We start from the raw sequence: 24,409 nt of genomic DNA, 5'->3' as shown, positions 1-24,409 counted from the left end.
AGATAGGCCTTGGCAGGTGAGTAAGCAGTGGGGTGGGTGTTGGTGAGGGCAGAGGAGGTGGGGGCCGTTGCTGCCAGGGGACCCCTTAGTGGCCCACAGAGTGCCTGATTATGAGGCCACCCCACTCCCTTTCCCAAGTCCAAAGGGAGGCCACCAGGGTTCACCAGGCTGTGTCCCCATGCAGCAGCTGATGGTAAAATGCCAGCTTCAGTGGTTTGGTTGGCCTCTGGGCGAGAAGGCTGTCCTCCATCTTCTCCACTGCTGGTAAAATGGCATGGCAGCGGGACAATGACGAGCATGACATCCTCCCAACATTCCTTGCCATATTATGAGCCCCCTCCCCCCCTCACCTCCCAGCCTATTCCTAGAGGGCTGGTAATACCCAGCCCATTGTATCAGGCCAGACAGCTGGTAGTAATGGTATTCTTGGCCAATCACATATACTCCATTGCATTATCCTTGGTGTTGGAGTTTCATATGCTGATGAATTCTGGCACATGTCAACATCAGGCATTCCCAGGTTAGGTAAATTGCAACCAGAATAAAACCCCTCAACCGTGCCCCTAACAGTTCATCTGGTCCCAACCTTGAGCGCCCCTACTTTAATGGAATGATATTTTTGTATTCCCCCCAGCTAACTTAAGGCCCATCTGAATGACTTTGCCCATTCCTACCATTTTCATTTCACATCTAACCCTTGCAGCTTGGAGCTTTGATCCTATCAGCACAGGCCAGATTTGAATTCTAGTCCCAGAGTTGAAAACCCACGACAGTGAAACACCTAGAGAGACATAGGCCTCTTTACTAAATTAAGTTTTCTTGTGAGCATTAGAGTTACACCGGAAAGACCTGTAGCCGTATACTTTTCCTGCAATCATGACGCTGCCATATTTATCATGATTTGTTAATTATATGGGAGGGCTGTGGATTACAGTAACATGGAATTTATGTTACTGTATTAGTAACCCAGAGGCCTGGACTAATAATCTAGATTAATCCAAAGACGTGTTCAACTTCCAAAATGACAGCTAGGGAATTTAAAAGTTCAATTCATTAAGTAAATCTAGGATAAAATGCTAGTATCAGTAATGGCTGCTAGAAATCAACCGAATTGTCGTAACAGCCTACCTAGTTCACTTGTCCTTTGCTCGGTCCAGACCCACAGCAATATGGATGACTCATACCTTCCTTCTGAAATGACCTAGCAATTTCTCACATAATAAAAGCAAAATACTGTGGATGCTAGAAATCTGATATAGAAACAGAAAATGTTGGAAAAACTCAGCAGGTCTGGCAGCATCTGTGGAGAGAGGAAGAGTTAACGTTCCGAGTTTGTATGACTCTTCTTCAGAGCTGAGACTCTGAGTCACATAGACTTGAAACGTTAACACTATTTCTCTTTCCACAGATGCTGCCAGACCTGCTGAGTTTTTCCAGTAATTTCTGTTTTTATTATCATGAGTCTCACAGTTGCATTCAAGAAGGCACCTCATCAATGTCTTCTAGGGCAGCTAAGATGGGAAATAAATGCTGGCCTTGCCATTGATGCCCATATCCCGTGAATAAATTAAAGGATAGATGTACTGACATCATATAGTAGAGTGCCAATACAAAGTGAACAGCAGCTGATTGAGCCACAGGCTCACTGTTCAACCTCGTGACTGAGTTTTGTACCTCTTCCCTGTTGCTGTGGCAGGTTTGAGATCAGGGAGAAGTCCTTTATCAGGTGGTGCAGTGAACTGGGCAGAAAATAAGGTTCATCCCCTCAAAAGAGTTACCTATGCTCCCCAAGTTATCAGAATTTTTAAATGATGGTAAAGTATCTAGAAAGCTAAACTGGTCATTCAGCTCAAAGATTCCATTGTATTTATTTTAAAACATCAACATCTTGAGACTTGCATTGGATTAATTTATAAATTAGCTCCTTCAATGCTAAAGAGGCTTACTCATGCTGGGATACAATTTCACAGGTGTGCTCACCTCCAGTACCTCATGAAGCCAACCAATAAGCCTACCCCAAGAGCGCTGGCTATCCATTCCCCCTGGGGAGCATTATTCACAAATCGATTCTTCACCTGACCAGAAGGCTGCAGCAGGAGTAACTGGATAGTCATCAGGGTGGAAATGCTAGCTGATGTTCCTAGGTAAAGGGCATTGAGGTCTGTGATTCTTGTTGCCCCCTGACAGGTCTGAATGGGTCTGTTTTTACCATAAAGCTATCGTAGGAACAGGCCAACTAGCTGTTCCACCCTTAATTTACTCACTGAAAACCCTTGATGATTTTAAAATCTTTATCAATCTCCCCTTACCCTTCTCTGCCCTACAGAGAGCTATCCAAATTTCTCAATTCTTTCCATCTTCTTGAAGTCTTTCATCCCTGGTACCATTCTAATAATTCTCTGCACCCTTTCTGAGACTTTGACATCCTTCCTAAAGTGTGGTCCCCGGAATTGAGCACACTAATTCAGCTGGTGGGACCTCACTGGTGTTTTAGAGAGGTTTAGCATAATGTCTGCTTTTGGTGCTCAACTAAAGCTTCATCGATGGCTGACAATATTATAAACAGTTAAAGTGAACAATCAGCCATGGGGACAATTTGAGACTTTGATTTGTTTATCCCTAACCTGGAAATCTCTAGGTGCTGAGGTTTTCTGACTGCAAATTCTTTGAAACGTCGTAATATACATATGAATACAAACAGATGAGCGAATAGCCAAGGTTGACTTGAAATTATGTTCAAATTGGACTGTAATAATTTTGTGCATTTTTAAAAAACATTGGTAGGTGAATCTAACCTGTCTGTTTTCACAGTCCAAGCCTCTGCGATGTGAGAAGGCAACAGAAGAGACCAACCCTGTGACACAAAAACTCATAACCAACACAGAAAGTGACCTGCAGCTCAGCTTTGCCAAACAGCGACGGACTAAAAGCTCCATGCTGCTTCATAAAGAACTTGACACACGCAGCAAGAAGACAGCGCGTGACTATCTGTACAAAGTCAATGAAGCCATCTCTATACTGTATGCCAGGCACGTGCTTGCTTGTCTGTTAGCTGACTGGCCAAGTGGTGTGCCGATCACAGAGGAAGTGCTGGGTCTCAGCTGTCCATCTCACATGGCCTACATACTCGACTTGCTCATGCAGCTGGAGGAAAAACAGCTATGGGAAAAGGTTAGTGATGAGTGTTTGGGCTTGCGAGCAAGGCCAGTAGTTTACTAAGCAACATTTAAATAAGGCATGGTTATCTATCCAGAGTTGTTTTTGCATCTTCCCTTGGAGTAATGGACAGATTGACAGGTTGATAGGGTTATATATGCCAAGAGGGTCCTTATGGGGCTCCGCCAGGCCATATGATAATTGGGGGTTGGGATGGGGACATAATATCTCCAAACATGGTTGTTTGGAGTGGGGTTTGAACTCTGAGGCAGAAATGCTACCACTGAGCCAAATGCTTTATCCTGTGCCATGCAGACAACAAAGGAATCACTAGTGAAAGCAGCACTTCAATATTTGCTATTAAAAGAATGACTTTTATTTGTATAAAATTTCCTGGACATTCTGAAGTGCTTTTAAAGTGTAGGTGGGGTGACAGTGGTGTAGTGGTAATGTCACTGAACTGGTAACCAGTAGGCTCTGGTTAATACTCTGGGGACATGCCAGCTGGTGGCTGGAATCAAAAGCTAGACCATGAAACCATTGTTGGAAAAACTCATCTGGTTCACTAACGTCCTTTAGAGAAAGAAATCTGCCATTCAGGCCTATATGTGATTCCAGACCCACAGCAGTGTGGTTAACTTTTAACAAGCAAGCCGCTCGGTTCATAAGAAGAAAGATTTTTAAAAAGGCAGTGTTGTAATGTAGGGAATGTCTCTCTTTCTTTCTCTTCCCCAACATGCACCCACCCCCCAGCCACCACCCGTTGCCTCTGCCCATGATATAATGTTTGACATAATCAAACATCAATATGGAAAAAAAATGTGACCAGGTTTGCTGGCCCTAATGTTTTAAAGTACAAATAAATTGAAAGCGTTATGGTGGCAGGAACCACTAGCAGAAAAGCAAACAATCAAACCACACAAATATTTTCCCATTCTTAATATTATCACTGTTTGCAGCTTAATTGACTGCAGCAAGGAACTTTCCCATTATGCACTCCTCACATTTTTACCTATACAATTTACTTTCTGTTTTACATAATTACTATTTTATTTTCCTTATTTGCATCAGATTCTGCAGAAAGTGCTGCTCGGTTGTAGTGAGAACATGCTGGGGTCTCTGGCAGTGACTGCCTGTCAGTTTATGGAAGAACCAGGAATGGATGTTCAAGTCAGGGAGTCCAAGCATCCCTATGACAACAATACTACAATTGAGGTATTGCAGTAGCTTTAATATGAACCGTGGTTAGTTTGGATATGGGATTAGGCTACCAAAGATGATGAGTCTTTGGTGTAAACAGTGACATGAAGATGAAACCATGACAGAGCAAGGCCACACAGTTTTCTGCATTATTTGCCATGCAACAAAGCACATTAATTTATTCAGAGTCTTTCAAATCTTTAGGATGTTCAAAAGTACTGTTGTAGTGTAGGAAATATGTCCACCAGTTAGTGCACAGCAAGGTCTCTCAAACAGCAATAAATAAATGACCAATTAAATTTTCTTCTGTGAAGTTGGTTTGAAGGATATATGTTTGGCCAGGAGAGCTCCCCAGTTCTTGGTCGAATAGTCTCGTGGAGTCTTTTGCATCGACCAGAAAAGCCCTCTCTAATATTTCATCTGGACGACGGCAGTGCAACACACACTCCGTGCTGTACAGGAATGTCACGCTAGATTAAGTGCATAAGTCTCTGGAGTGGGACCTACAACCTTCTGACTTAGGCGAGAATGCTAGCAAATGAACCATGGCTGGCGCCCAATGCCACAGAAGATCTGTTGCTACTTATAGATGAAGTGAATTGGCAAGCTGAAGTTGAAGATCTTTGAGCATTGAGTGAGTCATTGCCTCCCATCAAGATGATGGGGCAATCTTAATTAGAACCATAGCAAAAAGAAATTTCACTAAAAAATAAAAATATGCCGGTCTACAAAGTTCCTCACACACTGAATCATGTCAGCATCTTTACAGAGCAGAGGTAAAAGTTGAGCACTGAGCAGGGTGGAAGAATCGAAAGTTAGTCAGCTGCGGACAGTTGAAGAACATATCTAAAGTACAGAAAAAAATTAATTTGAAGAATGCAAAGTAGAGCCTAAAGCGAAAAGTTGAGGCTGTAGAGAAGACTAGCGATTTGAGTAAAATCAAGCAGATCATGTCAAGAAGGGACGGAGTTTAGCAACAATAATAGGGTATTAGCAACTAAGATCGCATCAGAGAAAATAGTAAAAATTAAAAAATTAAAGGTTGTGTGTTTGAATACGTGAAGCATCCACAACAAGCTAAATTAACTAATGGCACAAATAGAAATGGGCTTGATCTAGTAGCCATTACTGAGACATGGTGTTCGATTTTAAGTTTGTAAGTGAATGGATTTTGAGCAAGTTAATATTGGGATCACGATTGCAGGGTGACTAAAGTTGGGCACAGAATATTCCAGGGTACATGACTTCTGGAAAAGAATAGCAAAATGGAAAAGGAGGTGCAGCAGTCCTGATAAAAGATGAGATAGAGGTAGCAGGAAGAGAGCACCCAGAAAATCTATTATGGGTAGAGCTCAGAAGTAACAAAGGGCAGCAAACTCTGGTGGGAGTAGTTTATGGGCCCCTAACAGTCATCGTAGTATTGGACATGGTATAAATCAGGAAGTCAGAGGAGAATGTAACAAGGGTAATGCAATAATTGTGAGAGACTTTAATCTCCATAGAGACTGGGAAAACCAAATTGGTTAAAGTAAATTGGCAGGCAAGTTCAGGAAATGCATTTGAGACAGTTCTCTAGGCTAATATGAAAAGGAACCAACCATGGAACAGGCTGTTTTAGATCTAGTATTGTTTAATGAGACTGGGTTAATTATTAACCTTTTATAGTAAATGATCCTCTGGAGAAGAGTGATCATAATGTGATAAAATTTCATATTATGTTCAAGTATAAAAGTATAGTCTTAAATTTTAAACAAAGCCAGTTACAGAGGTATGATGAGCAAGCTGAGATAGAATAGGAACTTGGACTAAAAGATATGATGATGGATCAGCAATAACAAATGTTTAAAGAAAAAATCATAATTCTCAGGCTATATTTATTTCCTTGAGGAAATTAAGGGAAATCAATAGGAACTTGAAGTAATTAATACTAGTAGAGAAAAAGTGCCGGAGTCTAAAATCTAGCGAATTCCTTAGACCTGATGCCTTACATCCAAGGATTTTAAAAGAAATGACAGCAAAGATGATAGATGCATTGGTTTTGATCTTGCAGAATTCCCTAGATTCTAGAACAGTCCCTACGGATTGGTGCCACACAAGAGGTGCTTACACAAGGTTAGATCGCATGGGTTTGGGGATTGGTTAATTGACAGAAAATAGTAGGAGTAAATGGGTCATTTTCAGGATTGCAGCATAAAACTACTGAAGTGCTGCCAAACATCTGTGCTTCGGCCTCAGCTATTTCCTATTTGTATCAATGACTTGGATGAGAGGACTGAATGTTATAAATCCAAGACTGCTGATGATGCAAAGCTAGATGGGAAAATAAGTGGTGAGGAGGAAGCAGAGGAACTGCAAAGGATTATATTGACCTATTAAGTGATTGAGCAAGATGGCAGATGGAGTCTAACGAGAGGAAATGTGGAATTACCCACTTTGGTAGAAAGAATGGAAAAGCAAAATATATTTAAAAGGAAAGACTAATTGTTGGTATTCAGAAGGATGTGGATATCCCTGTACATGAATCACAGAAAGTTAACATGCAGCTGCAACCAACACATGGTTTGTTAACTTTTATTGTGCTGACCTCACTGAAATGTATAAAGTCCTTACTGGGCATGACAGGGTAGATGCTGAGATGCTGGTTTCACAGGCTGGAGACTGTGGAAATAGGGATCGTAGTCTCAGGGTAAGGGGAGCAGCCACCGAGACTTGAAGTGAGAATTTTCTACACTCAAAATTGTGAATCTTTGGAATTCTCTAACCAAGAGTGCTGTGAATGTTCCATTGCTAAGTATATTCAAGCCTGAGATCAATAGCTTTTTTGGGCACTAAGAAAATCGAAGGATATGGTGTTAAAGTTGGAACGTGGAGTTGAAGTAGAAGAGCAACTTTGATCTTATTAAATAGTGGAGCAGACTCAAGGGATCTACTCCTGCTCCTATTTCTTGACTGTCATTTTTCAGTCAGTTGAATGGTGAGGATGATAAGATCGATGTGCTGATATCGTAGCCGTGAGTCCATCTTGACAAACCTAGAAATGGGAAAGGATTGTCCAAACAGAACATAACTGGATATGTAAAATTCCCCACAGTGCACTGAGGATTCAAACAGTGAACCTCCGACAAGTAAACCATAGGGCAGCTTATTAGAACGAGTGCAAGCCATAACTTTTTGGTAATCCTAATTCATGGCACTTAGTCATAAATCAGAAATGGTTTATAACTTTTTATGCAGCACTTTGCTTGTTTCTGTACCAAAGATTTGGCAGGTTAAGAATCATCTTTGGGAATAATGGCAAATCATCCAATAAAACTAAATAAGTTTTCCTTTTACCTTTAGGACAAAGTTCACATCCCTGGTGCTATTTACCTGTCTGTGAAATTTGATCCTCGTTGTGTGTCTGAGGATGGCTGTGATGAATTGTTGATGTCTAGCAGCAGTGACTACAAGCAAGATCGGCACACATTCAGTGGATCATCACATAAGTGGATTGACTTTGACATTCCAGGTAGAATGTTCACACAATCTGTTAGTCATGGTTTCAGGTCTGTGTGCCCTGATCAGGGTACAGATTGGAAAATTTCTTAACATTTTGCATCTCAGCACCTAACAATTGAAGTGTGTGCTGCTGCTAGTGCCCTGACCAATACGTTTCAATCTCAGTTGCAGTACAGTAACCCCCGACTCCAAGTAATCCATACATGCTATAAACAATCAGAGCAACTCTGCAAAAGAAGTAATTTTGTTCATTGTGAATATATTAAAAAGGCAAATATTTGGTTTTCCAGCAATGCAGATTGGATAAACTGTGTTAGAGCTTTTAGGCAGGCATTCATTATAATTTTGGAGAATAGAGCTGGTTTTTCACTGTTAATTCCTGTAAAATAATCCTGAGAAGTGAATAAACTGTTGTAGAAACTGGTTATTTACTGAGCAAAAATGTACTGTTGTCCTATGGAATTGTTCCAGTGGAGCAGATAGGACCTTGGTGAGATTACTTGTCCAGAGATGGTGATTTACAGTGGGGTGCTACTGTAACGGTTCTATGCTTGAACCGTTTGCATTTATTGGCTGCAGTACACTTTACTATGGTCAAAATAGCGGGATCAACTGAAGGGTGTTGAGGGCAGCTTTGGGTTGGGGGGGGTGGGGGGGTGGTGAGTGGTCGGTGCTGGGGGTGGTTGGTGAAAGCCTGAATTCCAATTGAGAGGGTGAAAACCCGAGTCCCATTGTTCACTGGTGATTGCACACTGGCTTTCCTGTGGAAGGAGTGTGCTTTCATGGAACGAGGTTGCTGAAGTAAAAACTGTACTGATAATGCAATAAACCCATAACCCTCTTAATGGTGTCTATATTGATACCTTTGTGTTGAACAAACCTGTCCTCCTCACTTTGTGGAAGGCAAGGGTAAGGCATAGAAACTGATTTTAGAGGAAAAGCAAAATTAAAGGTGGTAGGTTGTGGGAGAGGTAGATAAATGGCAACATGAGCCGTTAAATCTGCAACAGGACTTGGGGTAACTGCTGTTACAAATTGGAGTCAGTTGTATCAACTGCTTTCTTACCTTGGCCTAAACACCTACTTTTTAAGGAAGCTGACTTTTGTTGCTCTGTATCTACTTGTATACTAGCAGGACCCAGGAGTGTACCAGTAAAACTTGATCTGCATTCAATCTTGGTGTCTTACACACCTGCACTCCTTCATTATCTGTGTAGTTGGATTGTTTGAAGGGAAGTTTTACAATTGGTAAAATATGCAGAACAATGAGAATGATGAGTTGTTTGGGATAATCATTGCAATTTCTGAAATGACAATGGAAAATGCTGGACGTATTCGGCAGGTCTGGTAGCATCTGTGAAGAGAGAAACAGTTAGCATTTTAGATCAATGGTCTTTCGTCTGACTGGAAAAAGTTAGAGATGTAACGGGTTTAAATCGTTTTGCGGGGAGGACAGGAGACACTGGATGCCAAGGAATGAGGAACAAGTAGAGATGTCTAGTGGGCGTGTCAATGGGAAAAGCAGAATTGTTACCAATAGCTGCTGTCCAAAAATAAAATGGGGTCAGAAGTTGTGATCTGAAATTGCTGAACACAGTGTAAAGTCCAGAAGTGTGTAAAGTGTCCAGTTGAAAATGAGATGTTGTTCCTGGAGCTTGCATTGAATTTCATTGGATTGCTGCAAGAGGCCAAGGACAGAGAGGGTCTGTGTAGGAGTGGATGGAGGTGACTGAAAATTCAGGGTCATGCTTGCGAACTGAATGGAGGTAATCACCAAATCTGTATTTGGTCTCCATCTTGTAAAGGAGACTGCATTCTGAGCAGTGAATGCAGCATTCTGAATTCAAAGAAGTACAAACAAATTGTCGTTTCACTTGAAAAGAGTATTTGTGACCTTGGAACGGTGAGAAGGTAAATGGTGTTACACCCAAGTCAGGAGAGGACTATGAGTATTTCCAGCATTTTCTGTTTTTATTTCAAATTTCCAGCATTTGCAATATTTTGCTTTTGCATTACAATTTCTGTCTTTATACTGTCACAAAAATAAAAAGCATGATAACTAACTCAATCCAATGGGCCTAACTCGACTTCCCAATAAAGTACAATCTTTCTTTACCTTGTCCAGCAGATTAGAACAGCAGGTTTGGTGCTTTGTGATCTCTGTGCTCGACTTTTAAACCCTTTCCCTCTCACCTCAGACCAAAAAAAGGGTCTGACGCCCATCTGTGATATCACTCTGATTAAACAGGCATGGCTAGCAGATTATGTTATTGCATTCTCTGAAAGGACTCTATTTTAGTTAATTCTCAGGATGTGGTCGTCGCTGGTAAGGTCGGCATCTAATACCCATCTCTAGAGTTACCACTGAGTTTCTTACTAGGCTGCTTCAGAGAGCAGATAAAAGTGAACTACTTTGAAATGGGACTGGAGTTACAGGCCAGACTGTAAATGAACTAGTTAAGACAACCTAATAGCTTCCCGGTCAACTTTTTATTTAAACTGAATACAGATTCTCAAATTAGTGGAATTTGAACTTGTGTGGATTATTGGTCCAGTAATATAACTCCTCTACTACTGTATTATGGTTACCATTTTTCTTCCTACTGATCCACAACTCAGCATGAGGCTATCTTGGGAAACTAGTTCCATTGCCGAAAGCACATCTGCAGAGCCTCTGTCAATGTTCTAATTACAAGGAAGGTACTAGAAGAGAAACCTGAACCATGACGCATCAATCTCTGTAGAGTTCCTAAGACATACAGAATGGGATGGGTTGAATATCTCGTATTCAGGCATATTTTTCACCAAGGAATGGTGATGCATGAATGTTGATGTCTGTTCATTTCTTAAGTCTAAAAATTAAATTTTGAGGTGTGAATTGGCAGGCCTACACATAATATTTATTTTTTGCACGTTGGTCTTCCACAACAACGTTGAGCTTTTTATCGTGGTAAGTTTCTCACCTGTCATAATGGACCGGTATTTTTTTATTTCTTCTAGGTGATACACTATTTTACAGGTTCACATCAGACCTGGATACCAATGATTGGGGTTATAAATTCACAGTCACAGGAGGCCATCGTGGGCGGTTCCTGACTGGTGAGTGCATTTATACATGGGGATAAATAACTTGCTTCCTATATATTATAATCTTTTCTCATTTGCTTTCTCATTTTCTTTCTCCCTTTCTCTTCTCACTAATTATCTCACTTTCCTATTCTCTCTCTCTCGTATCCATTGACTGTTCTCTCTCCTATTCTCTGTCAACTCTTTCTATCATTTCTATCCTGTTCTTTCCCTTTGTCCTTCTTTCCATGTTTCCTATTTGCTCATGCTCTGTCTATGTCCTGTTTATTCTTGTTCTCTCTCCCTTTCTCTGTCCTGTGTTCGTTCTTGCTCTCTCTGTCTTGTGTTCGTTCTTGCTCTCTCTGTCTTGTGTTCGTTCTTGCTCTCTCTGTCTTGTGTTCGTTCTTGCTCTCTCTGTCTTGTGTTCGTTCTTGCTCTCTCTGTCTTGTGTTCGTTCTTGCTCTCTCTGTCTTGTGTTCGTTCTTGCTTTCTCTGTCTTGTGCTTGTTCTTGCTCTCTCTGTCCTGTGTTCGTTCTTGCTCTCTCTGTCCTGTGTTCGTTCTTGCTCTCTCTGTCCTGTGTTCGTTCTTGCTCTCTCTGTCCTGTGTTCGTTCTTGCTCTCTCTGTCCTGTGTTCGTTCTTGCTCTCTCTGTCCTGTGTTCGTTCTTGCTCTCTCTGTCCTGTGTTCGTTCTTGCTCTCTCTGTCCTGTGTTCGTTCTTGCTCTCTCTGTCCTGTTCTTCCTCTTTGTCGTCTTCATGCCTTTGTTACCTCAAGACATCGATTCGAACCTACTCTTGGCTGATTTCTCGTGTTCTACCCTCCCGCAAACTTGATGTCATCCATCACCTGACCTACACTGGCTCCCGGTTGAGCGATGCAGGAATTTTAAAATTCTCAATTTCAAATCCCCCCCATGGTCTCCCCTCTTCCTACCTCTAATCTCCAAATCCCTCCAAGATATTGGCACTGCTCTAACTCTGGCCACTTGAACAACCCTGATTTTAGGTGCCCGTTTGCATAGCTGCCTGGGTCCTAAACTCTAGAATTCCCTCCCTAAACCCCTCTGCCTCTCTTCCTCACTTCCTCCTTTAACAGATACTTTAAAAACCTACGTCTTAGACCAAATTTTTGATCTTCTGCCCTGTTATCTCCTTATGTGGCTCTCTGTCAGATTTTGTTTTCTAATACTCCTTGGGACATGTTATGATGTTAAAGGCACTATAAATACAAATTGTTGTTGTAGTGCTCTCGCATCCCCCCACCTCTTATGTTCTCCTGTCCTCCTCCTTGACCTCTTGCTCTCATCCTCTCTCATTGTATTCTCTTTATTTTCTGTTCCGTATTTTCTCCTACATTCTCAGATCTGCTAAGTGGTGTATACTTGCATCTGTTAAAAAGTATTAGTGCCCCATGCATAGAATTGCAAACCTATATTTTTGATACTATGGCCAAGTAAATGATGATGAATTAATCCTAATTTTCATTAAAATTGGCAATATGACCAGAATTTGTCTTTAATTTACATGTGCTATTTGCTTTTGATGTGTTTCCTCACCCATGCACCTTGTTTTAAGTCATACTTTCTCCACTAATTGGAGAAGGAACTAGGCATACTGAAGTAATTAAAGTGATTTTGTGTATAATGTCATTGAGGCTTCTTGTATTGAAGCCATCAACCCATTTGGCAGTTCCTTCAATTGCCTAATGGCAATTCCACATTGCAACGTGTGTGTGCGCTGCATAACATAGTGCAGCTAAACTTGAGTTTCAGAGCTCTGTTTCTGCATTAATTTCTCTTCACTTAGTTTCCTGTTCAGACTCTGATGCGATCCTCTCTCTCTCTCCTCTTCCTCCAGGGTTTGAGATACTTAAGCAAATGCTATCAGAGGAGAGGATTCTCCCACACCTTCCACTGGCTGAAATTTGGCAGTGGCAAGTGGGTGTGGCCTGTCAGCAGATGGGACACCAACGACTAAAGGCAGTTCATTTGCTTTTGAAGATATTACAGTGCACTTCACACAGGTACATTATCACTCCTGAAGCAGAGAGTTCAATTCATGCCTAATGTGTTTTTATTATATATTAAAATTGCTGAGTTGACCACAATACTCCATTTATTATCTGGAGAAGGGAGCGCAGGTTAGTAGGAGGGGGAGCAGTAAGTTATCTCAGCTGGGTTGGGATATATAGGCCTTTGCCTAGGTTCTTGGACCCTCTTGTGCCCAGTGACGCATAAGGGAACCCACTCCATCCATTGTTGTCTGCCCGGAGCAAGATTTTGACTTCAATCAGAGTGTCATCTTGCCTCACCTCCAGCAGATGGCAGTTCTCCACAGGTGATGTATATATTTACCAGCCTGTTTCCATAATAAATACCATTTTTGCATCAACAGGTCACGCGTCCAATTCACTTGTCCCTTCTAGGAGAACAGTGCACTGCCTTTAGTCTGACTTCTCTAGTTTGATCTGTCAGACTCCTGTCAGCATAGCACCCAGGGTTGTAGGAGCATATAGCCTTCTCACATGTCTTAGGGTGAAAGTTCAGCTGGTTGCTGAGGTCAGTATGTTTTCTCCTTGTTTCCAGAATACAAAACTCAAGTTTCCCTCTAGGATTTGGTTTGCTTAGCAATTAACATCATCTGTGTCCCTAACATAGGGTAGATGCAGAAAGGATATTTCCCCTGGCTAGGGGTTTAGAACTAGAGAACACAGTCTCAGAATAAAGGGCAAGCTATTTAGGACTGAGATTCGGAGGAATTTCATCACTCAGAAGGTAGTGAATCTTTGGAATTCTGTACCACAGAGGGCTGTGAAGGCTTAGGCTTTGAGTATATTCAAGATAGAGATCGATAGATTTCTAGATACTAATGACATCAAAGGATATGGAAATAGTGTGGGAAAGTGACATTGAGGTAGATGATCGGCCATGACCTAGTTGAATGGTGAGGCAGGCTCGAGGGGCTGAATGGCCTAATTCTCCTATGTTCTCATAACACTGTATGAATGATGCACTTGTATCGTGGCTTAGTACTTTGTGTTGTTGGGTCCAAAGAGTGAGAAATGGTCCATTCTCCAGCATTGAAACCTGTTGCTTGATGTTAAAATAACCTCCTTGCCCAAAAAGGGTTTTGGAGCTGCATATGTGTAGTCCGGTTCAGACTGGACTTATTTTTTCGGTCTGCAATTGCCATAGAAATGTTATGAATGCATTTATACCGTTAACAGTCTTAACTCATTATGGTGCAGCCTACTTAATATTGGTTTCAGTATTTGGTCAATGCAGGAAATTCTGATCTGTAAAGAATATGCTCTCAAATTATCTTTATAAATTGTTCCTGTTTACTTTTGAGTTAACTGACCTCAAATGAGGTTGTATAGAGGTCCCCCACAATTATTAATTTTCTTTCTTACAAGTGCCAATAATTTCTTGTTTAATGCTCTGCCCAATAGTATAGCTACTGTTACGGGGCCTATAAACTACTCCCACCACCGTTTTCTGACCCTTGCTATTCCTAATCTCTGCCCATTCTGATTCTACTTCCTGATCTTCTAAACCAAGATCCTTTCTCACTAATGTCCTTATGTCATTCTTTACTAACTGGGCGGCTACTTCTCATTTTCAATTCTGCCTGTCTTTTGGAAATGTTGTGTACCCTGGAATACTTGTTTCCCAACCCTGGTCACTTTGTGACCATGTATCTGTGATGTCGATAAAATAATTTAGATGGGTTTCTGCTCTTGACTATTGACTGACCCCTATTTGGGGTGCACTTACATCAAATTCAGATGAGGCAAGAGGCCCACTTCCTAGGTCGCTTGGATGAGTTTTGGGAATGTAGTTGGTAGACATGAGAGATTACAGAAACAAGGAGTCAACAACATGTGACTGAAAAAAATTACCAGGGTATAGTAAGTAGTTCAATTAAGTAATCCAGAGCCTGGCCTAATAATCCTGAGAACACAAGTCCAAATCACACCATGGCAGCTTGAGTATCTGAATTCAATTTAAAAAAAATCTGGAATTAAAAAGGTGGTGCTGTAAAAGGGACCATGATACAATCATAAAAACTACTTGGTTCACTAATGTTTGGCCCGGTTGTGATTCTCACAATGTAGTTGATTCTTAACTGCCCTGTAAAGTGAGCTGGCAAACCACTCTGTTGTATCAAACCAAAGAAAGCGACCCACCACCGCCACCCCAGGGAAAATAGGGATAAGAAATAAATGTTGGTCTTGTCAGTGCCACCCACATACTAAGTGGCTGAGTTCTCTTGATAACCCTAATTATGATTCAAATCAATTAAGTGTTTGAAACCTGTTTTTTGGTAACCAGGGATACTGCTGCAGCTTGCCACTAGTCTGCGCTATTGGCTAAGGCATCTCTGAATAACTTCAGCTTGTTCAAGGTTCATTGCCAGAATCATTTATTTTATAGCTCAACCATACTTTCATAAAAGTTTTATTTGAAAAGTTAAATAAAGTTAAATAAATGTTACTATAAAATGTCACTATTAATAAATGTCACTATTGCGAATGTGACTCCCAGATTCAGAAAGTAGGACCTAAAATAAGACAAATACAAAAGGAATGGAAAGACTTGACATATTCCTCTTTTTGTTTCAAAAGTATAAACATTTTTATATTTATGTCTGCATAATTTTTAAAATTATCTTTGTAAAATAGTTTGTGTCGCACCCTGCCAAGGTGAGATAAAGACAGCTGCACAGTATTCCACAGCTGTGTGTGCAGGGGCTGCTACAGCTGGTTGGAGGTGTGGATGTATGTTAACATTTCCCTCATGAGAGTTACCACTCCCAGTCCCTTAAAAGCAGGTGCTTCCGCTCGCAGAAGAGGAGTTGAGGTGAACTCCCGTGTCCCCACATTGGTACTTGACCCCTCAGCTGGGGATCATGTGTGGCAGCGAGAGTGAAGAAAGTATCTTTTAATAATTCCTCTAATTGTCAGCTTGTTTTGCATTATGCTCCATGGTAATTTGTGTGTATGTTTACAATGTAAATGTAATTTTAAAAATTATTTATTTGTATAAATCTAGCTACTATCGACATAGCCCAATTATAGCTGTTGTTCAGTGAGTCTTATTGCAAGTAAACAGTATATTCATATATTTGAAAAGCCTAATAGTTATAAATGGTCTTCTTTCACCCCAAACTTTGCTTTACTGAGTGTTATAAATAATTGTCACCCCTCCCTCTTTCTGTAATTTGTTTCAGCTCTTCCACCCACTGGGATTTCTGCACTCCTCCAGTTCTGGGCGCTTGAACATTTTAATCACTCCACAATTGGTGGCCATGCCTTCAACTACTTAGATCCTAAGGATCTGGTACTCCTTCCCTAAACTTTCCACTTCTTGACTCCTCTCTCCCCGCCTAAGACGCCTCTTTGGCCAAGCTTTTGATCATCTCCCCAAACATCTTATATGGCCTGATGTCAAACTTTGTTTGCTAACATTCCTATGAAGCACTTTGGAATGTTTTCCTATCTCAAAGGCACTATATAAATGTAAATTGCTATTGGAAGTTAATTGCATTTACCCTTGGCTGCACACCTCTAATATTTACATGGCTTTCTGATTGCTCAGCCAGCACACCTTCATTCCAGGCCAAGCTCCCAGTTCTTCTACCTGTTAACCTATTGTCTCAACTATACTAACCAAGCAAAATGATAGTATGTTTTCAGTGTTGCCTTTCCACTGCTGCCAAGAATGGAAAGTGTATGTTGCCATGGGCGTGTAATTTGTGATTGTATGTTGGGGCGATGAATATGCCTCCCAAATATTCTGCATGGTTGTTGTTGACAGATTTGACAAATGCTGTTCTCTGATCCTGTTCACCCTTCTCTGCTCTCCACCACTTCTCTCTTCCACCCCACCCCCTCCCAACACTGTCAAACCTAAACCTGGGGTTGAACATTACTGTTAAATGTAAGCTTGAAGAGTCCATTTCAAGTGCTTGGTCTCAGTCATTGCTTCTGGAACTGGTTTCCAGTTCCACTCCCGTTAGTGATAAGTACATTATCACGACCGTCTGTATGACAGGTGAACTCTGGGATTGAAACCTGTATTTTCTTTACTCATTCATGGGATGTGGGCATCGCTGGCAAGGCCAACATTTATTGCCCATCCCTAATTGCCTTTGAGAAGGTGGTGGTGAGCTGTTGTCTTGAACCACTGCAGTCCATGAGGTGTATGTGCACCCACAGTGCTGTTAGGAAGGGAGATCCAGGATTTTGACCCAGCGACAGTGAAGGAACGGTGAATTAGTTCCAAGTCAGGGTGGTGTGTGGCTTGGAGGGGATCTTCCAGGTGGTGGTGTTCCCATGCATCATCTACTGTCCTAGTCCTTCTAGATGGTAGAAGTCAAGGGTTTGGTTTGCTGTCTAAGGAGCTTTGGTGAGTTGCTGCAGTACATCTTGTAGGTGGTACGCACTGCTGTTACTGTGCGTTGGCGAATGGAGGGAGTGAATGTTTGTGGGTGGGGTGCCAATCAAACGGGCTGCTTTGTCCTGGACGGTGTCAAGTTTCTTGAGTGTTGTGGGAGCAACAGGCAAGTGGAGAGTATTCCATCACACTCCTGACTTGTCGTTTCGCTGATACCTTTGCAATGAACCCACCTATACCAACTCCTGTGTCATTGCAGCATAATATGGCAATTTCTAATGCAAATGTAACAGTGAGGCCCATGAAATGTCATTTCCCCATCATTGGCAAAAAGTAGACCATGCGGATAGGTGCCTAAATATAAATTAGACTGGTGTGATGATCAGTAACCTTAAGCATAGCATGTCAGAACACTTGTTTTCCCAATATGCCCCAGTCATAGATTTGAATCAGTACACTATACCTTTTTACCATGCAACAGATACTGCCAAACAGACCGTCACTGGCAGTATCGAGAAGAAAGTTATTTTGGAGGGGAAAGCATAAAGAAGGGAACTGGAGCTGCCACTCCATGCAGCAATGGCCCGAGATTAAGGAAACCTTTCATTTCATTTTAGCGGAACTGATTTTCTCATGCCAATTCAACGACATCATTCTGTTCAGCAGAGATCTGGATGGTTCTGACTTTGTGGGGACTGGGGATCTCATGATTTGTGTGCCCTTTTACATTTCTTCCATCTGCTTCCTTACAGTGTGAGTATAAGTGTCTGAAATAGTTGAAGTGCTTCAACCATGTTTCATTAAAATGCTATGGTGGGGGGACTAGCTCAGAGTGTGACTGTTTTTTGAAATAATGCAGGCTTCCCTTAAGCAGCTGCTGTGGTAGTTAGAAAACTCAGTAGAAGCTCATACTTACAAATTGTTGAAAGGAGGAGGCAAACTGGAGAGAGGTAATGATGACAATGCCTGGTGAGCAGTCCCTGCCCATACCCCGCTGTTTGAGTGTCTCGAGGGCCTGCAGAGAGGCCAGAAGTGGGAATTATGGAAACGCCATTTCCTTAGATATCGAGTAGCATTAGGCTTTCACACTAAGGAGCAGAAACATCAGGTTAGTTCCTTTCTTCATGCTGTAGGTCCAGTGGCAGGGAGTTGAAGCAAAACTTAATAACCCCACTTTAAGTTGGCTGGAATGTGTACACCCAAGGTTTTCAAGGCCTTTAATTCTGTCAGAGTGTAATTACCTAACTATGTCAATGGGCATGTTCTCTTGTTGACCAGAGTCCACTTGCACGGCCTTACATTTATTAGCTGCATAATGTTCTCCCTACATCATTCATTGAGAGTGTTGAGCATTTCTTGAATCTCACTGACTGCACTCGTGGCCTAGACTCAGCGGCTGTCATATCACCCAAGTATTTTCAGTGTTTGAGGCCCAGAGAAGCAAGAACATCATTAATGAGGATTAGGAAAAGAATTGGCCCTAACTGAATGCTCTGAGACATGCCTGCTGTTCTCGTCTCTAACTGGCCTTGGGACCCCTAAGGACTCTCTGAGCAGAAGCTTTAAATGGACAAGCTGGTTTGGAAGCTGAGCTTGACAGTGGTGCTACGGACCAGCTGAGATCAGCTGTTGAGTTCGACTTCTTCAATATTGCATTTTTAAGGAAGGTGTGACTGGGAGCCTGAACTCTTGAAGATAGCATTTAGAATGCATGATGGGATTTCTGCTTCTGGTTTACTTCTAGTTCCCAAAAGAGAAGTTTGATTCTGAACTGACTCTGCACTTGTACCAAAACTGTTTCAATTCAACACCAAATGAGGAGTAAAAAAACACCCAAATAGCTCCTGCTAGACAGAAGTAATAAATTCAACATTGAAAAAGATTTTCCACAGGCCCTGCTTTTCTTGAAATCTTCCTGCTGTACATATTGTGTGAGCCACTAAGCTCTGGAATATTTAAGATGGATGCAACAACTTGTAGAGCTGGGGGAGATTGACCAGTTTGAGGCGGGATGAGGCCATGCAGGGAATTAAATACAAAGACAAGAGTTTTATATTTAAAGCATTGAGGAGCAGGGAGCCAGTGTAGGTCTGCGAGCAAGAGGATTATTGGGCAAGTGGAATTTGATGCAGCATAGAATTTAGCAGCAGAGTTTTGTATTAATTGTGACTAATGGAGCTTAAGGAATGGGACACTGATAAAAAGGTTGGAATATTCAAGTCTGGAAGTGATAATACGCACAAGAGAGAGTGCATATAGACTGAGATAAGAGTAGCTTTTATGATTGAATGGATTTGGAATGACCAGTTTGGATCAAACAGGGTGACGAAACTTCTGGTTCAGCTTAAATTGGCGGCAAGGAACTGGAGACTGTGGTGGGGGCAAATTGTTGGGGGAAAAATTGATGGCTTTGGTCTTCCCAATATTTAGCTGGAGGAAAGTAAAGCTCATCTAAGACTTGGATGTCTGACAAGTAGTCTGACAGTATAGACTGTGTAGGGTTTGAGAGATGGTAGAGAGATGGAGGTGCATGTCATCCATTTACATGTAGAAATGACCCCATGTCTGTGAATGTTATCAACAGGTAGCATATAGATGAGGAAAGGAAGGCTGAAGTGATGGTGGCAGAGGTGGGAAGAGAAACCATTGCGCTGCCTACCATTCCATTAGAGTGGAAGCAAGTGTTGACGGTCCCAAGGAGCTGGGTGGAGTTTTGCAGGAGGTTGGTATGCTTTACCACGTCAAAAGCTGCAAAGTGGATTAGGAGGACTAATGTAACACTGTAATGTAAAATACCAGTGCTGTAGGGGGAATGGAAGCCTCTTGTTTTAATAACTTCATGAGATGTGGGAGCCACTGCACTTATTGCAATTGGCTTTGAGGTGATCCTGGATTCAACTTCTTAAACCAGTGTAGTTCCTTTGGTGGAGGTGCTCCCACAGTGTTGTGAGGTAGGGAATTCAGGATTTTGACCCAGTGATCACATAGGTGATACATTTCCAGTTTACATAAGATTGAAGTACAGAAGTAGGCTCCTCAAGCCTGCTCTGCCATGCAGTAAGATCATGGCTGATCTGAATGTAACCTCAAACCCACATTCCTGCCTACCCCTGATAACCTTTCACCCCCTTGTTAATCAAGAATCCGTCTAGCTCTGCCTTAAAAATATTCAAAGACTTTGATTCCACCACCTTGTGTAGAAGGGAGTTCCAAAGGCTCTCAACCCTCTGAGAGAAAAAATTTCTCCTCATCTCTGTCTTAAATGAGCGACCCCTTATTTTTAAACAGACACCTCTTACTCTTCTAAATTCCAGTGGATACAAGCCTAGCATGTCCAACCTTTCCTCATAAGACAACCCACCAATTCCAGATATGAGTCTAGTAAACCTCTGAACTGTTTCTAACGCATATACATCCTCCTTTAAATAAAAAGACTAGTACTGTACACAGTACTCCAGATGTGGCCTCACCAGTGCCCTGTACAACTGAAGCATAACCTCCCTACTTTTGTAATCAATTCCACTCATAATAAATGATAACATTCTATTAGCTTTCCGAGTTACCTTCAGTGCCTGCGTACTAACTTCTGTGATTCATGCAATAGGACACCCATAATCCCCCTGAATCTCAGAGCTCCTCAATCTCTCAGCATTTAGAAAGTATGCTTTTTTTTTCTTCCCGCCAAAATGAATGATTTCACACATTTGCTTATATTATACTCCATTTGCCTGATCTTTGCCGACTCACTTAACCTATGTCACTTTGTAACCTCCTTACATCCTCTTCGCAGCTTACTTTCCCACCTATCTTTGTGTCATCAGCAAATTTAGCAACCATTCCTTTGGTCCCTTCATCCAACTCATTTATATAAATTGTAAAACGTTGAGGCGCCAGCACTGATCCCTGTGGCACAACACTTGCTACATCCGCTAACCGGAAAAAGACCCATTAATGCCAATTCTCTGCCTCCTGTTGGACAGCCAATCTTCTATCCATGCTAATATGTTACCCCTTACACCATGAGCTTTTATTTTCTGCAATAACCTTTGATGTGGCACTTTATCAAATGCCTTCTGGAAATCTAAGTACAATACATCCACCGGTTCCCCTTTATCCATAGCACATGTTACTTCTTCAAAGAACTCCAATAAGTTGGTCAAACATGATTTCCCTTTTACAAAACCATGTTGACTCTGCCTGCCTGATTGCCTTGAATTTTTCAAAGTGCCCTGCTATAACATCTTTAATAACAGCTTCTAACATTTCCCTATGACAAACGTTATGCTAACGGGCCTATGGTTTGCTGCTTTCTGTCTGTCTCCTTTTTTGAATAAAAGAGTTGCTTTTGCTATTTTGCAATCTAATAGAACCTTTCCTGAATCTAGAGAATTTTGGAAAAGTAAACCCAGTGTATCAACTATCTTACTTGCCACTTCTTTCAAGACCTTAGGATGAAGTCCATCCAGACCTGGGGATTTGTCAGCCCGCAGCCCCAACAATTTGCTCAATACCACTTCCCTGGTGATTGTAATTTTCCCGAGTTCCTCCCTCCCTTCCATTTCCTGATTTACAGCTATTTCAGGGAGGTTACTTGTGTCCTATAATGAAGACCAAAGCAAAATACCTGTTTAATTCATCCACCATCTCCCTATTTTCCTTATCAATTCTCCAGATGCACTCTCTATAGGACCAACGCTCATTTTGTTAACTCTTTTATTTAAATATCTATGGAAACCCCTACTATTCACCTTTTATATTACTAGCTAACTTTCATACTTTTTCATAATTTTTCCCTCCTTAGTAATTTTTTGTCATTTGTTGCTGAACTTTATATTCTTTCCACTCTTCCGACTTGCGTAATTATATGCTTTTTCTTTTAAGTTTGATACTATCTTTAACTTTTTTAGTTAACCACAGATGGAATTTTTCTTTCTCATTGGAATGTATATATTCTGTGGGTTCTGAAATATCCCTTTAAATGTCTTCCACTGAACTTCTATTGACGTATCCCTTAACGTCATTTGCCAGTTCACTTTAGTTAGTTCTGCTTTCATGCCCTTATAATTGCCCTTATTTAAATTTAAAATACTAGTCTTGGATGCACTCGTTTCTCCCTCAAAATGAATGTAAAACTCAATCATATTATGATCGCTGCTACCTAGGGGTCCCTTCACTCGGGGCTTATCAATTAATCCTAAGTCGTTGCTCAATATCGGGCCTGGTATAGCCTGTTCTCTGGTTGAATCCAGAACATGCTGTTCTAAGAAACTAGCCCGAAAACATTCATGAGCTCCTCATCTACACTGCCATTGCCCTTCTGATTTTTCCAGTCTATATGTAGATTAAAATCCCCCATGATTATTGACGTGCCTTTCTGGCAAACTCACATTATCTCTTTTATACTCTGTCCAACCATGTAGTTACAATTAGGGGGCTTGTACACCATTTCCACAAGTGACTTCATGCCGTTATCACTCCTCAAAGCACTTCTACATCCTGGTTTCCTGATCTTAAGTCATCCCTCTGTAATGTGCTAATATTATCACTAATTAACGAGAGTCACCCCTCCACCTTTTTCTAACTTCCTGTCCTTTCGAAATGCCACATACCCTTCAATATTCAAGTTCCAATCTGTCATCCTGTAGCCATGCCTCTGTAATAGCTATCAGACTGTACTTATTTATTTCTGTTGGCACTATCAGTTCATCTTTTTGTTTCGAATGTTACATGTGTTTAGATACAGAGCCTTTAGTTTTGTCCTTTTATTATTTTTGTAGGGTCTAGCCTTATCTGCTGATTTATTCTTAGATTCGTACTGTCACAGTCTATTTATCATTTCCCATATTAATACCTGTCTCTCTTGCCTTGTCTCTACTCTTTGGTTTACCACATCTTCCCAAATTTTATCCCTTGCTCCACTATTCAGTTTAAAATCCTCTTTACTTCCTTAGCTAGACAGCTCGTGGGGACACCAGCCCCAACATGGTTCAGGTGTAGACAGTCCCAATGGTACAGATCCCACTTTCCCCAGTACTGATACCCGTGCCCCACGAACCGGAACCCACTCTCCCACACCAGTCTTTGAGCCACGCATTAATTTCTCTAATCTTATTTGTCCTATGTCAATTTGCATGTGGCTCAGGTAATAATCCAGAAATTATTACCTTTGAGGATCTGCTTAATTTGGCACCTAGCATGTCATACTGACTATGCAGGACCTCCTTCCTCATCCTGCCTATCCCACTGCAAGTTCCTCTCCAGCCCTGAGCAGATGTCCCAAATCCTGGCACTGGGCAGGCAATAAAGCCATCTGGACTCTCGCTCTTTGCTACAGAGAACAGTGTCAATCTCCTTACTACACTGTTCCTTACTACCACTACATTCCTTTTTGCTCCTCCCACTTGGATGGTTTCCTGTACCACAGTGCCATAGTCAGTTTGCTCATCCACCCTGTAGCCCCCATTCTCATCCAAATAAGCTGAGAGAACGTAAAACCTATTGGACAATTGCAGAGGCTCATACCCCTGAGCTCTGGGTCCCCTTACCTGCCTCATTCGCAGTCACAACCTCCTGTCCCTGGCCACTGACCAAATCAGAAGACCCTAACCTAAGTGGTGTGACTACTTCCTGGAATAAAACATCCAGTTAGCTTTCCCCCTCCCTGATGATAAGACGGTTGATGAACAATGGCAGACGTTTAAGAAAATAGTTTATGATTCACAGCAAATATATATCCCAGTGAGGAATGAGGATTCTAGGAAGGAGATAACCCAACCATGGTTAACCAAAGAAGTTAAGGATAATTTCAAATTGAAAGAAAAAACATGCAGTATGACAAAGATTAGTGGTAAGCCAGAGGATTAGGAAAGTTTTAAAAACCAACAAAAGATGACCAAAACAATTAAAAAGAGACAGAGAATAAATTTTGAGGGTAAGCTAGCAAGTAATATAAAGACAGACAGGTAGAGCTTCTTTAAATATATAAGAAAGAAGAGAAAGGCCAAAGTGAACATAGGCCTCTTAGAGAATGAGACTGGGGAAAATATAATGGGGAACCAGGAAATGGCAGAGGAGTTGAATAAATACTTTGCA

General features: G+C 41.5%; 1 protein-coding gene across 3 annotated transcripts in view; it reads left to right on the top strand.

The window, feature by feature from the left end:
* zzef1 (zinc finger, ZZ-type with EF hand domain 1) overlaps positions 1 to 24,409 on the top strand; it is a 285,136-nt gene that overhangs the window by 220,853 nt on the left and 39,874 nt on the right. For all 3 annotated transcript variants that reach the window (XM_041196874.1, XM_041196875.1, XM_041196876.1), the window contains 5 exons: positions 2,812 to 3,171; positions 4,228 to 4,371; positions 7,696 to 7,864; positions 10,855 to 10,953; positions 12,777 to 12,942. In XM_041196874.1, coding sequence (XP_041052808.1) covers positions 2,812 to 3,171; positions 4,228 to 4,371; positions 7,696 to 7,864; positions 10,855 to 10,953; positions 12,777 to 12,942 — 938 coding nt within the window. The remainder of the gene's footprint in view (positions 1 to 2,811; positions 3,172 to 4,227; positions 4,372 to 7,695; positions 7,865 to 10,854; positions 10,954 to 12,776; positions 12,943 to 24,409) is intronic.

Source organism: Carcharodon carcharias, chromosome 10, assembly GCF_017639515.1.
Source record: "Carcharodon carcharias isolate sCarCar2 chromosome 10, sCarCar2.pri, whole genome shotgun sequence".
Taxonomy (NCBI): domain Eukaryota; kingdom Metazoa; phylum Chordata; class Chondrichthyes; order Lamniformes; family Lamnidae; genus Carcharodon; species Carcharodon carcharias.
This window is presented reverse-complemented; position numbering and strand designations above follow the sequence as displayed.